Source organism: Acanthochromis polyacanthus, chromosome 14 (genome assembly GCF_021347895.1).
Source record: "Acanthochromis polyacanthus isolate Apoly-LR-REF ecotype Palm Island chromosome 14, KAUST_Apoly_ChrSc, whole genome shotgun sequence".
Classification (NCBI taxonomy): Eukaryota; Metazoa; Chordata; class Actinopteri; family Pomacentridae; genus Acanthochromis; species Acanthochromis polyacanthus.
Genome location: NC_067126.1, coordinates 25,400,030 through 25,414,654, shown reverse-complemented (window position 1 = coordinate 25,414,654; position 14,625 = coordinate 25,400,030). Strand labels below are relative to the sequence as shown.

General features: G+C 40.0%; 2 protein-coding genes across 2 annotated transcripts in view; one reads left to right on the top strand and one right to left on the bottom strand.

Moving 5' to 3' along the window:
• The first annotated feature begins 252 nt into the window (after positions 1 to 252).
• Positions 253 to 5,294, top strand: LOC110950852 (protein lifeguard 3-like). Its single transcript, XM_022193666.2, has 12 exons — positions 253 to 391; positions 770 to 1,059; positions 1,169 to 1,236; positions 1,383 to 1,447; positions 1,539 to 1,592; positions 2,133 to 2,183; positions 2,321 to 2,360; positions 2,520 to 2,557; positions 2,702 to 2,789; positions 3,143 to 3,238; positions 3,373 to 3,426; positions 4,443 to 5,294. Exons 2-12 carry the CDS (start codon positions 786 to 788, stop codon positions 4,590 to 4,592), a joined length of 978 nt encoding a protein of 325 aa, XP_022049358.1. The 5' UTR covers positions 253 to 391; positions 770 to 785; the 3' UTR covers positions 4,593 to 5,294.
• Positions 4,962 to 14,625, bottom strand: part of dars1 (aspartyl-tRNA synthetase 1) — a 28,264-nt gene continuing 18,600 nt past the window's right edge. Inside the window, exons 10-18 of the mRNA XM_022193665.2 lie at positions 13,077 to 13,188; positions 10,987 to 11,121; positions 9,210 to 9,357; positions 7,618 to 7,764; positions 7,231 to 7,273; positions 6,528 to 6,608; positions 5,914 to 6,025; positions 5,646 to 5,717; positions 4,962 to 5,537 (exon numbers count right to left, since the gene is read on the bottom strand). Of these exons, the coding sequence (XP_022049357.1) occupies positions 5,446 to 5,537; positions 5,646 to 5,717; positions 5,914 to 6,025; positions 6,528 to 6,608; positions 7,231 to 7,273; positions 7,618 to 7,764; positions 9,210 to 9,357; positions 10,987 to 11,121; positions 13,077 to 13,188 (942 nt within the window). The 3' untranslated portion in view covers positions 4,962 to 5,445. The remainder of the gene's footprint in view (positions 5,538 to 5,645; positions 5,718 to 5,913; positions 6,026 to 6,527; positions 6,609 to 7,230; positions 7,274 to 7,617; positions 7,765 to 9,209; positions 9,358 to 10,986; positions 11,122 to 13,076; positions 13,189 to 14,625) is intronic.

Sequence of the window (14,625 nt, the reverse complement as noted above, 5' to 3'; positions counted from 1 at the left end):
CAAGCTGTAGTTCAAATGGGACAGTAGCAGTTGGACCCATTCAGAGGCAAATTGTGATATACATTTAGACAAACAAAGCCAGGTCGACTATTGCAAAATAAATACATAATACAGCAATACGAGGAGTGTTAAACAAATGTGGACAAAGCAGTTTGTGTTCTTGGAATTGCATTTTCATTACTGTGAACAGGATCCAGAGCAAGTAGTCTCCATCATAGACTGTCTGTATACACAGTCTGTGGTCTCCATGCTTTCTGAGAAAGAGCAGTAAGAGTGTGAGTTTCAGTGAACATATCCAGTTACAACATATCTTGTGGTGCAGGGCTGCAAACCTCAGAGGAGAGAGAGGACTGAAGGGCACAGTGCTCCCATCTTAGGCTAAAGCCACAAGGCAAGTAAACTTACTGCTTTTGTATTTATGTTCATGCATTTATTCAGATTAGAACTGAATGTACTTTCAGTTTAAATTGTGACATTTTTCTGGTGTGACTTGCTTATTTCTTTCAGTCTATTTACAGAGTTACGAGTACACAGAGATGATATTTATAAAGAGATCATTTTTAACAACAAAAATTGTTTTGTAGTTCACGTTCTAAAATAATAATGGGGTTTTATTCTTTAATTGTGACAATGAAAACTGTAATATTGGACACCAGCACTATTTGTAATTGATGTCTTATTATTTTCCTTTCATTGTGTGCTAAAGCACCACCAGTATATTCCATGTACTACATAAATCTAATGTTTACCCATGTATCCTCTCTTCAAGGTGGTTCAGCAAAATAATGACTTCTAAACTTGATAGTCCTCCACCCTATGAGGAAGCGGTGCACCATCCTAAGTCTGGTAACTACCCCTACCCGCCGCAGCATGACTCCCATCTTCCCCCACCTCCATCTTACAGTCCCAGTCCTGACATGTGCCTCGGCCCGCCCGGCTACTGGGGCCAGCCGGGTGTCTACCCACAGGCCAGCATGTGTGCAGGCCCTGGCTTTCCTCCATCTGGGATGCCCACCACAATACCGACTCTGTCTGCTGGACTGTCTGCATCCAACCCAGGTTCTGAGGAAATTACACGGATCTGATTTTTCACACCTTGCTTTATATTTAGATTAGCTCCCAGGTATAATCAGTATAAATTGCCACTTTGCTATTCCCAATTCCACAGGAGACATGGAGGATTTTATTAGCGTCCAGTGGGAAAGCACATCTATCCGACATTCCTTCATCAGAAAGGTAAGGATATTTCTTATACATCAAGCTATACACACACAGACTTAAACTGTGTCTTGTTCTGTAACATATCATGATAATGCCCTCGACATCTGCTATAATATTTTTGCTGCATCAACAGAACTTTGTGGATTTGTGTTTGTGGACAGGTTTACTTAATTCTAACAGCACAGCTTGCTGTCACCTTTTCCATAGTTGCTGTCTTTACATTTGTGTAAGTGTCTTTCCTCATTCCAGTACAATATTCCACCTCACTGCTTATCACACCTGCTCCTCAGTAAACCTGTATATCTGTGCTTTCACAGTGACCCAGTGAGGCTGTTTGTCATCAGATACCCTGGCATCTACTGGGCATCTCTGTGAGTTGCTTTCTAGAAACAGAACAAAAACAGATTTGAAGTACACTAATATTAAAAACATATTACTAGAAAACAGGCAACTACCTAGAAATAATTATATTCTAATTGCATGAATGTGTTATATAGCTATATACTACTGTTCAAAAGTTTGGGGTCACTTAGAAATGTCCTTGTTTTTGAAAGAAATGCATTTTCTTTTCAATGGAGACAACATTGAATTAATCAGAAATAGTCTACACATTGTTGATGTGGTCAATAACTATTGCAGCTGGAAATGGCTGATTTTTAATGGAATATCTCCATAGGGGTACAGAGGAACATTTCCAGCAACCATCACTCCTGTGTTCTAATGCTGCATTGTGTTAGCTAATGGTGTTGAAAGGCTAACTGATGATTAGAAAACCCTTGTGCAATAATGTTAGCACATGAATAAAAGTGTGAGTTTTCATGGAAAACTTGAAATTGCCTGGGTGACCCCAAACATATAACCGTAGTGCATACAGTAAGCACCAACATTTATAGTGATTTATCTCTTCCTAGTGTGGTTTATTTTGTGGTTTACTGCATTCTCATCTGCTGCAAAGAACCCAGGTAAGCAAGACCTGGGCCTGAAAAGTTATAAAACAGTTTTACTACAAGAAGTAGTATGTCTTATCTAAGTATTCAAAGCAAGAGATACTTCTCTTTCTGCACTTTTTGAAATGTTCATTTTATTTTTTTTTGTTTAGGAGGCGTTTCCCATGGAATTTTGTGCTGCTTGGAGTATTTGTAAGTACTGATTGTTAGATTATGGGTCAGACAGCAAAACTGCTACGGGTCGAGTGGTGAGGATTTAGATAATATTTGATTTGGTTAAAGACTGGATAAAGTATTTTTTAAAGAAAGTGGGGTTAGGTCACATTCTGATATTCATGTTTATTCTTGCAGACTCTCGCCTTGTCTTATGTGACCGGAACAATTTCAAGGTTTGTTTTTGGCTCCAACTCTAACAATGCATCCAGACACCCAAATACAATACATTTTAATAATGATGTGCCACACCATGATACATGAAACTGTGTACGTGTGCATTTCTTTTTGCTTTTAAACACTCTATGTATCTTTTACAGCTATTACGAGACCAAAGCAGTGTTTCTTGCCATGGGAATAACAGCATTAGTTTGTGTCGCTGTGACAATCTTCTGCTTCCAAACGAAGGTAGACGGAGATGTGAACTGTCTTGCTGTAGCTCAGTGGCCTGTGGCTTGTCAGAGGATGTCTTTGTTGTCAGTGTAAAAGAACTCCTTTGTCTCGCATTACAATGGGGCACTGAGTTCTTTTAAATATTTATAACATTTTGGGATAAGATGTGAATCCAACTTCTCTGTCTGATGCAACTTGAGATACATAAGCTACATTTTTGGTTGGTACCTGACACGTTTTTTCTTTTCTTTCTTTTTTTTTCTTACCTTATTCTGGTCCTCCTTTAAATTATTCTCACTGCTCTTTCATGTAGCTTGAAGCACATTAACTTCACTTTCATCCTGTTAATGGTGCGTTTCTCATCACAGGTGGACTTCACCTCCTGCGGCGGACTCCTCAGTATTGCTGCCATTTTGCTCATGATCATTGGGATTGTTACAGCGATCGTACTTTCCTTCCAATACGTGAGGACTCTGGTCAAATCCTTTAATTTATTCTCTCTCTACTCGTATGTCTCAGTGTGAGTAGCAGCAGCCCAGAAGGGTGTATCTCTGTGGCTGATTTCACATTCAGAGGCCTTTCTTGTGTCACTCAACAGGTCCCTTGGCTGCATATGCTCTACGCTGCAATTGGAGCCATCGTTTACACTCTGGTGAGTCTACACTGACATGAATTCAAGGAGAGCATTCCAGCTTGGTCTTATTTGGCTGTCATCGTTGAATAAAAACAGGCATAATAGTCCTTACACCCCGAAATACAGTTATTGTGGCGACCTTAACGATATGCTGACAACTTGCCATTTCCAAAGCCTCAGTTTCATCCCTTTTTAATGATGTTGGCCGGTTCAATCAAATCAAAACTGGATTGTAAAGTTTCTCAGGAAATTTCATAATAATCACTTATTTAAATCATACAACTGATCTACATTTAATAATAAGAAATGACCATTGGGTGTCAAAAATGGAGAAAGTACACTCTCTGGTAGACAGAACATGATCAATACATTTAACAGAGATTTGCACAATTTTAAAATAGGCTCTGTAGGGATCACTCCATCCACTACTTTGTTAGAGGATGAGATACCTAAAAAACTGTTGGAGATGATGAGGTTTTAGCAAGACATTCATAGTCCTCAGTCAATGCAACGCTTTGATCTAGGTATTTGTTTTGACTGAAATGTTTCAACACTTCATGGATCATCTAGTTTTGTACACTTTCAAACACATTCATGTCCTCCCAGGGTTTGTTCGCAATAATGGTGTCAATCTTCTGACCTTTTATGACATTAAAGTTATCCTCATTTTTGTTTGTGGTTTTATCTTCAAACCTCATGTCACATTTGTGACAGTAAGATGGTGAATATGGCTGAAAGCTGTGCTGAATCTCACAGGTGCAGGTGAAATCTTTGCCTAGTAGTTGTACTCCGTAAGATGTCCAGGGTCACACACATTTAAGTATTCATTAAGATGGTCACAAACTTGGAAGTCTACTGATGATTATGAACATCTTTCCAGTGATGTTGAGAAGTATTTAAGTTTTGCCTGTTGTTGTTAATGTCTCTGCTAATTTCTACCTCTACACTGCACTCACCTCCACCCAAACACACACAAATTGGGTTTCTTCTGTTTCAATGACAAACTTCTTCCCCTCTCCTTGTCCTGCATTTAGTTTTTAGTGTACAACACCCAGCTTCTCATTGGAAATCGAGAGTTGGCCATCAGCCCAGAGGAGTACATCTACGGAGCGCTCTCTCTCTACGTTGATATTGTTCACATCTTCCTCTTCATCCTTCAAGTCAGTGGATCTGCAACTGACTAAGCCAATGGTCAGAGCACATGTTGTTTGGGCTAACAGTACGTTGTGTTTGTTGATAGAAATAATGCTAAATATGTACACAAGTGTGTAAAATCAGGATGCATCATTACTATTTATCAATGTTGAAAATCCCAACTATAGTGTATATAAATCTATTTTTATGTCAGTAACACTTGAGCACTTTGGTTATTGAGTGAATGAAGGGAGACACTTAAGCTTTGCATTCTGTATAGTTACTATTTAATATTTATGTGCATGTTAAACACTGTAGTCGTCTGAATTAAAGTAAACCCATGGATGAATTACTTCACCGAGTTACCCTTGTTAAGAATAAACCACCAACTCTTCCCCCAAAAGATGGAGACAAAGCAATTGATAGTATAAGAGCTTTTATTTTCCATTACTGTTGATGTTTAATTCTTGTAACTACTTACAAAACACCTGTAGTTGGACACCACAATCATTAGTCCGACGTCTGTGCTGGTAGTAGAATGGACTAACATCTGTTTTAATTTTTTTAACCTCTCCATAGAAAAAAACTTAGACAAACACTTGAGTTAATTAAAAGATGAATTACTTGTGTGCAGCCTTGCTGTAACTTGTGTTAATGACCGGCCCCTTCCCTTCTCTCTTTAATGTGTCTGGTACTCGTTGTTGTTAGAAAACTGTGCACACCAATCAATAAAGTTCACCCTACTGTTACAACTGCTTTTTCCTCTATCCTGACAGTTAATTACAGTGGCACGTTAGAGTCAGAGGGTGGCACTAGCTCCTATATTCTCTCCTTGTCTTGACTGTGGATTAGTATTGTTTCCCATCACCAGCATCTGTATGTATTAGTCTAGCAGTGGAGGGTTCAAGGCGTCAGACGCTTAGGGTCACGTGGAAACATGGAGGTCTGACGCACGTTGTGGAGGCCCAGGTACAGCATGCAGACTCTCTCCAGGCCTGTAGAGGGCGACAGATCACTCACTGAACACATCTTTTTTTCTTTAATGGCACTTCAAGCACATTTATCCTGATTGGAAATGCACAGTCTCCTACAAGTTCCCTTACCAATGCCTCCGCCGCCATGTGGGGGAGCTCCAAAGCGGAAGGAGTCGATGTATGACTTGATCTTCTCCAGATCTACAGTATCACAAAAGAGAGGTGCAGTTTAAAAAAAAGAAGAAGCTAAGAATGACTGAAAGCTGTTTGCTTTTTTTGACAAACATTCACAACTGTTAATCCAACACATTTCCTTGTGTTTTAAGTGCCACTGGTCACCAACAGAGGGAGACAAATCATTCACAATAAACATCACGCCCACTTAACTTCCTCTTACCAATCTGGTGATGGGTGGCCCTTTCAGTCAGCAGCTGAGCATCGTGGATTCTCTGAGCTCCAGACAGGATCTCCTCTCCCCTCATAAACATGTCGTAGGAATTGGAGTATTTCTAGACAAAAAAACAAACAAAAAAAACAAGAATAAGAATTAGGGTATCCTCACATCTGTTCACCAAAGGAGAAAAAGAGACACAGACAGTTAAAACAAAAGGAGACAATACTCTATTTTAAACGAGACTGGACTATACTAATAGGAAACTAAAGAAAGAAAAGGGTGACATGTTTGCCTGAACCTTGAACAGCTATAAAACTGGTGTTGAAAGCCAAATGTGACTGTCACTACAGATTCAACATGCAGATTTCCCAAAGAACATAATTTCAAAAATTGTTAGCACCACAGTGGCTTCTGTGGCACCGCTTGTAGCTTTCTTAAGGGCATTATTAATAGTTAAATTCTTGAAGACTCGTCTACTGAGGTTTTTCTAGCCACAACGCAGGTCGACCACAACTGTAAACGGATCTGCAAAAATATATGCTACATTTGTTACTGAATATGCTTGCTATGAATCGAACCAGTGTATGTGTGTGCGCATGAGTCAGTGAGAGACTTACAGCGTTGTTTGGATCAGGCATGGTGTAAAAGGGCCTAACAGCCAGTGGGTACTTATCCAGCACATAGAAGTCAGTATCATACTGGGAAAAAAAAGAAAACAGAAGCTGAATACAAACAGAAAATAGCAGCATGCATGAGGACGAATGACGACTCAGGTGTTTCCTGTCTTCTTATTTATGTAACAAAGCTATGGGCTCGAATAATAAATTACCTGAAATACAAGTCTTGGTTTTGTTTCTCTGTTCTGCACTACGAGGAGAGCTCAAGCAGATGTGATTTGATAATATTTCTATCGCTTCTGAAAGGCCTAAAACTGTCTTTCTCAAGTTAACAAGGAACTTGTTTTTACTACATAGAGAGATCATAGAGGCTATATTCTATTATTTTTAAGTCCACCTCAAGAAACACTGAGTGGAGAATTCCCTGCGGCTCAGATGTTATGACTTAATAATTAGATCACCTTAAGTTTTCAGAACACAGACAGCTGATATGCATAAGTGCTGATGTTCTGATATGCAAAAAAAAATGAAATAATAATGTGGGGTTTCTCTGCATCCTGACACCATTTTCTGCAGCCAGTGTCTGATCAAACAATATTCATATTTCTGCAGTTTGATATTAAGTGAAAGAAGCATAGATAGACAGATGGATAGATAATTTATTAATCCCAAGGGAAATTGTAGTTGAACAAATTGAATGTACCTTTTCCTTGACAAGACGGCCAAGCAGCTTTTCATTGGGCGTACTATACAACAACAAACAGGGAATTAAATTCAATACTTATAACTTCATCTCACATGTTCACCTGTAACCTTCCTACAACTGAACATGATACAGTGATTTAATTCTCTGCTATTATTGTAGACAAACAGCATTACTAATAATCCCAGCATGTTCAAACTGTACCGTAAATAGTTAAACACAACAACTTTCATCACATGAATTTGTGAAAACCTTAGCTACTGATCTAATCTTTCACATCCTCTTGTGTTAACTCGTGGTAACAAATTTTACTTCTGCTCTCATCTGATTAAATCATCTGACATACTGAGTGGTATGTGGGGCACAGGGCATCCAAAGTGTTCTGACCTGAGGTCGTCCTCGTCACCCATCTCCACACCAGCCTCACGCAGCATGGCCACGCCCTCAGTGTACTCCAGCCTCAGAGTGGGCTCGAGGAATTTGAAGGGCTCACTTGGAAACTGCTTGTTCACCGTCTGAATCTCTGTCTGGAAGCTAAAGCAGATGCACAAAGACAAATGTTTTGTTAACTAGAGGGGAAATTACATAGACTTAAATTCATTTATTGCAGACTTATAAACATAACAACTCATTTTCTAACCCTGACTCTCCACCTAAATGTGATTTTACACTCCCTTAAACAGAGTCTTAACCTTAAAAGTTAATGATGTATGTTATTGAGGTTTGCTCTTTGTGACTGCCAGATTTACAAGCTCACAAATTAAGTAGTTCAGGGACACTAAAACACAGATACACACATGCAGTATAATATACTGTCCAAGGTTTCTGCAATCCAACTTGACAAATGTTTGATGGCTTTTATGTGACAAATGTCCTAATCCACCTTTAATTATGAGTTAAATTACATAAGGCCTTAGACTTTCGCACAGTTTTTAAATAGTTTGTCTCTATACTAATTCATTTATCATCAACTGACTGTGTTCTTTGTACTTTAATAGGAAAGGGAAAAGCAAATTGCTATAACAAACACTATCATAAAGGCCCCAGAAGTTGCACCATTCGAAATCTTTTTGAAAGACATCTAACGATCAACATTTTAATATGCTGTCAAAGCAACACGAGATGACAAACGGAGCTCAAAGAGAGCTACTCATCTGTGTCTGTAGTGCTGGAATATCAGTCAACAACACATGCGAAACCATTTAATGCGTCAAAAGGGAACAGTCTGGAAAGTCATGAGAACAAACCAGTCAAACCACTCTGAGAAAGAGGAACAGCGGTCACAAGCTGAAAGTAGCAACATCACAGACAAGCGCAGTATCAGTTGTGGCTAGTTTCCATATAACTTAATATGATCCACTGATTCAACAGTGCTTCCAAAAGACATTTTGTTCATTACTTTTTATTTAGGAACTGATAGTTGTAGGATTTTAAGTGGTGCCCATCCCTTCTGCCTTTCCTAACTCTAACAAACACTCCCACACATGGATCTATGAAGCCAGAAATGCAGCAGGTTCCACACATGGACAGAGCCGTACCCAACCCTCATCCTAAGTCATCGACTACTGAAGCTCTTTATGCCTGCTGCACTGATTTATACCACTAGGAGGCAATAAAGCCACATCATAACATTTTCTTCTTGGCAGTTCATTAGAAAGAGTGCAAGGAGAGCAGTGAACTTCATCAGGGCAGACGGGAGAAGGTGACAACACTTAATCTGGATTCAGCTATTTAAATACTGTTACTCAGACGTACACAGTTTGCCATCCACATAATATCCACACCAGGAACTGATCCTGTCACCATTCAGTTTTAATTTGAATAGGAAGGTGAAACTGGAGTCTCTGTGGCAGGTAATTTCCATCACTTTTTGGTGCATTCATCACCTCAACTCACAGAAAGTTCGAGAGTAACGAATAGCCTCCAAACTTATAAAGTCAAAACAAAAATGCACTTTATAAATCCTAATGGCATCTTACTTGTCTCTCAGGCCCTTGAAGATTTGCACCATGGTGTCAGTGATGGAGTCAATCACCTCGTGGTAATGGTAGTTGAAGGCCATCTCAATATCCAGACCCACAAACTCAGTCAGGTGACGGTGGGTGTTGGAGTCCTCTGCCCTGAAAACTGAAAGGATTGAACATTAGCAGCAAAACAAAGAAAACTGGAGTACAAGAGAAGCAGAAGAAAAGTTTTGACACATCTTATGGTGAAATGGCCTTTTCTGCTGTGTCATTGGATTCAGGACATTGCAAACTCCTCAACATGCATCTGATCAGATCACAAGGCAAAAGTTAACATCAAGGTTGATCAAGTTCACAAACTGGCTTCTGAATTACCCAATAATTCTTTAAGGAACAAGGACAATGTGTTAACACGCAGATTAGTGTGTCACTATAAAGTATTTTGTTCAAAAGAAGAGCTAATGTGAATTGAATGCTAATGCTATGGTGTACAGAGTAATTCTAGCTACTTCATCTGTATCCTTGACTGTGAAGTTCTTTGTAACATTGTGTGAACGCTGTGAATCTAATCATTTCTGATTACCATTCCAAACTTTGATCATGATTAAGACGTCACTTTGCAGATACTTGTGAGAGGATAATGATACCAAGAGTGCAACATATATCTAGCCAGAGGTAATGGTCATACATAAGGAGGCTCTGTGGCTGCTGAAAGACTACACTCCATATTCTGTGACTGATCTTTGTTCTTTTCATTTACATGACTGCTGAAGAAGTCTTCACTCATACATGGAAACAATTAAGTGTTTCTGTGTCTGCATGTAGCGGAATTGTCTGGAGATCAGGCATGTGCACATGCACCCAATTTCACAATGACTGAAATTTGTCAAACACGAGCATGCATATAAATGACTTCATAGAAGCATGTCTGAGACAGAGGGTGTATATGCATATTTCTGCTGCTTTATGCACACCAAGTTTTAGTTTGGAACCTACAATGTTTTCTGCCACTGACCCCTGCATATATTTCACCACACAGGAATAAAAAATAATAGAAAACACAATTCCAAACATAAATAGGATGCCATTTGCTCCTCTGTGCAGAAGACTCTGCTTGTTCCCTGGTGGACCTTTATAGCTGATTTCAGATAGTGGCACCTCAGCTGTGGAAGGCAATTCTAAACACACTTTCACTTCTAGCCAATGAGATTTTGAGGACAGTTGATCCCAATTCTCCTTCGATGCTGAATCAGTGTGACTGTAACTACGGCAACGGTGGTGAATATATTGTTGCCTTAGAAGCAGTAATGACCTAAAGCCCTTTGATTTCTCTGGTGGAACTACACAGAAGCAAACAAAAGCCACAGTCCAGTCAGTAGAATACTGAATGTGCATCCTTCCCCCAATGCTTCATTTTTATCTTGGGCTAGGATCCTGCGAAGACTAAAAATCAGATACGAGTGGCACTCTAAAAAGGATAGATAAATACTGTATGTATACAATCAGAGGGTGGCAGTGTTTCCTTAGTCAAACAGCTGACAGCTCTCTTAAACTCTTTTACAAGTCCCATTGTGCCACTAACACACTAAGCTCTACAGCAGCTCTGACCACAGTGAAAGCAACAGAGGGAGGTCTATTAAAGTTTAACAATCTGAACGCATTTGGAGCCATTTTAAAATTGTCATCTCAGTTAATAGGGTCTACATTTTTCATTATACTCTTGCTGCTCACTTCTCTGTTTGTCATAAGTAGTTTGCCGATGTGTGAGGCGACAGATGGGAGGCATTCTTACCTGGACCCACACAGAAGACCTTGTCAAAGTCAGCACAGATGCACATCTGCTTGTAGAGCTGGGGAGACTGGGCCAGGTAGGCGCTGGTTTTAAAGTAAGACACCGTGAAGACATTTGCTCCCCCTTCGCTGGCAGCTGGAAGTGGACGACAACTCTTAGAAATGAAATGAGATTTTTACTGCCTCACAGGACAAAATGACCATTAACTACAAAGCCTGATAGAGTTTTTGATATACACAGCTGCCTCACTGAGGAAACTTCAATTTCTCATTTCGAAACCTTGACCCACCCCACCTAATGATGATATCTATCATTTGTTCAGTAGACGTTATAGTTAATTAGCCATATTCTAGTCATTTTTCTCTTTTGAGGAAAAAAACAATGTTTCTTTCTGGCATACATTTTTTTGATTCTCACAAACGTCATGAAAAGTAATAGTTTTTTCACATTCATCGAATAAGAACGAATGCCTGGCATGTTTTTCAAAATAATCAATATAGGTGTCAGGGTTACATAACGAAGGCCAGACTTACATAAGTGCGGTTGACACATACGTCAGAGGGAATTATCTGATATTCTCATGTTGTCTACAGTAGGGTGGAGGTTCACATAAGGCACAAACCGTTCACTGCATGTACTGAGGGTGTCGGCATGCAGGAAGATGTGGTTTCGCAAAGGGTACGCAGTGTATATTGACAGGTGCCGCCAAAAAAAAAAAAAAAAAAGAGCGCCAGTTTTGAATTGACAAGGGAAGTCTCAGTCATTGGCTCTTCAAGAAAGGAGGAAGTGAGATTGGCGCAGGTTTCATCACAGCTCATTTCAAATTTGAGAGGCATGTGGGAGGCTGAGCAGTAGAGAAAATGGCAAGATTACTGGGCTGTGCTCTAACAATAACAGACATATGGCACACGTTGGGGTTTTTTGCCTTTCGGTACGCAACACAGCTGCTGCCACAAAGTACTACGCTTTCATATATATGCATACAATTGGGACATGTAGTTTGTCATAATTTTGTGCCTTAAACTTTGACGGTTGTAGTCTGATGTGCAAAATGAGCATTCAGATGTGTGTGAGCTCACAGCGGCTCACACACATATGAACTTCACGGTGGATTGTGAGTCAGAAAGGCCAGAAAAGCATGTTGGTTTGCATACTGAAAAATCCAACAGCATGTAGTAGGACATTCTGATATGTTTTTATCATTATATATACTATGTATTGGGATGGCGTACATTGCTTTCTAGTATGCTATATAGTGTAGTAGTACAGCTACTGGAACACACCCATAATCATCATGTTTGACTTAAAATGTTTGTAAATTAAGTAATTTACATCATATACACTTCCCATTCCGTCATATACAAATATTTATCCATAATCAACAATATCTACCTTAGTGATAGTGTTTTAAACAAGGAACCACATTTTACTTTCGGATTCCAACTGTTCAAAAGCTTGTAGAGTCTCCTCTATCACCCAATGTTGAAAAAATAATGCCAGGATAAGAAAGACACAAATCAAAGGAAAAGCTCAAATAACTGTGTCTTCTGAATATTGGTGAGATTTCGGTCTGACTTTTTATTCAGTCCTCCTCTACTTCAGTAAAGTGAGATGAGGTCTTTTGGGAATGATCTTAAGGAAAGCTTCCCTTGTCCAATTAGAAGGGCGTAGTGGGGAAATGTGAAAGTACACAGGCTGATGTGAGGGTTGGTCGATGCATCAAAATCCCCAATGGGCTGGATTAAAATCCTCATTGGACTGAAACAATAAAATTCTCTCTAATATCACATTGTCTGTTGTTTGCTTAACGACAGATGTGCATGACTGTGTTTGGGTTTTAAAACTCAGAAACCGTTTGTGGGCTTCAACTGAACTTTGAGTTTGGTTCCTGATTTGATTTGTAGTCTCAAACAGTCTGGAGGAAGTCAAGCCTACAACTGTCACACGATGACTCACAGGACACCTGTGGGAGGTGATATGGAATAAGTGTGCCTCAACTGAAATATTTAATGAAAAATGATTCACTCCATGCTCAACTCAGTTTTGCCCTGGGGTTGGATCAATGTGACAGAGAAAGTTTTTTTTTTTACCTGATATTATTTTAGGAGTCTGGATCTCCACAAAGCCCTTCTGTGTGAGCGTGTCTCTGAAGAGTTGGCACACTCCTGACTGCAGGCGAAAGATGGCCTGGCTGGTGGTCGTCTATGGGAGGATACAGACAAGCAAACACAGCCACAAGCAGAGGGTTATTACCACACTTGCAGTGAGTCACTGGATTTATTACACAATCATAACAGATGTGCAAAAACAAGACCGCCATTTGTTTTTCCAAGCACCTCCTGTCTACACAAAGGGTAAAACACTTATTTGCTGACAAGGGCAAGGCATGGCTTCAACCCCAGCAAGAGCCCCAGAAAGATAAAACCCATCATTATCAATGTAAATACTGAAACCAGGGCAGGGAGCAAAACTGCTCAAAGTGAATCAGGAGATTACTGTAAAAACCTAATCCCCAAAACCCCCCAAAAGTGCAGCAGTCAGGCGATGGAGCACATCAGCACACAAGAGAACACGCCCTAAAATCCACTGACTCATTTAAAATGACCACAAGATTTTCACAGTTGAGCTCTACTGGCATTCAGGTTCAGTTACTGCACATCATCTTAAAGACAGATCCTGGGTCTTTTGATACAGAACACTCAGGTCGGTGTTAATTAAAAGGTTTCATTTTTCCCTCTTCCCCATCTAAGCTGCTTGTCCGTTCCTGAATAGGATTCATCTGACGAACAGTTGGCAGAATGGAAAGGTGATAATGTCTAAATACCGGGAAGCTCATTAATCTGCAGACAATGCTTCAGGGCTGTCTGGCTGAAAGTTTTCCTTCATTTGCAATCTGGAAATGTAGCAAAAAGAAGAAGTGGAAAAAAAGTGTGAAATTTTCCTCCTCAGAGACACTTCTACCAAACCCCTTTAGAAAGCAGTGAACCAAACAAAACATTCTGTCCTCACCTACGCATATGACTCATTTATGTCACGTATTACACATCGGGCTGTACCCCGTGTTAAACATGGGACAACTCACCGTAAACCAGCCTGTACAAGACCACACTCAAAAATTAGAAAGCACTTCCTGTTTACAGGCTGTGTGCTGGGAGTGGGTGTGAAAGTGGGTAAGTGGCAGCACTGGCTGATGGTGTGGGGCCTCATGAAATATGCCTGAATGTGACGCTTCTGTGGCAAAAAGCAATGGTTTGAAACCTAGCTGTGGTGCTGATCTACCACGACCTGGTTTCAAGCCCTAAAAAGTCATATTTGACAATCGTGAGCACCCATTTCTCCCCCTAGCCCACCAGTATGCTTTAGAAAAGCGTGTACACGTAAACCACAACTGGCATCATTGCTCCCACACTGAAAGTCTACTTTGTGTGTTTTCAGAGTGTCCACTAGTTGCCAAATATAGCATATTTTTGCTGTGAAATTCTGCCTTTTCAGAAGCCACAGTGACACTCAAGGAACTTACAGCATTGTCTATGTTGAGATGACAGCAAAGAAAATAGCAGAAGCGATATTGTAAATAGTTCATCTGCAGCATGAGCTCTATGAGTTGAGTATAAGGTGGATGAAAACTGCTGCTAACTT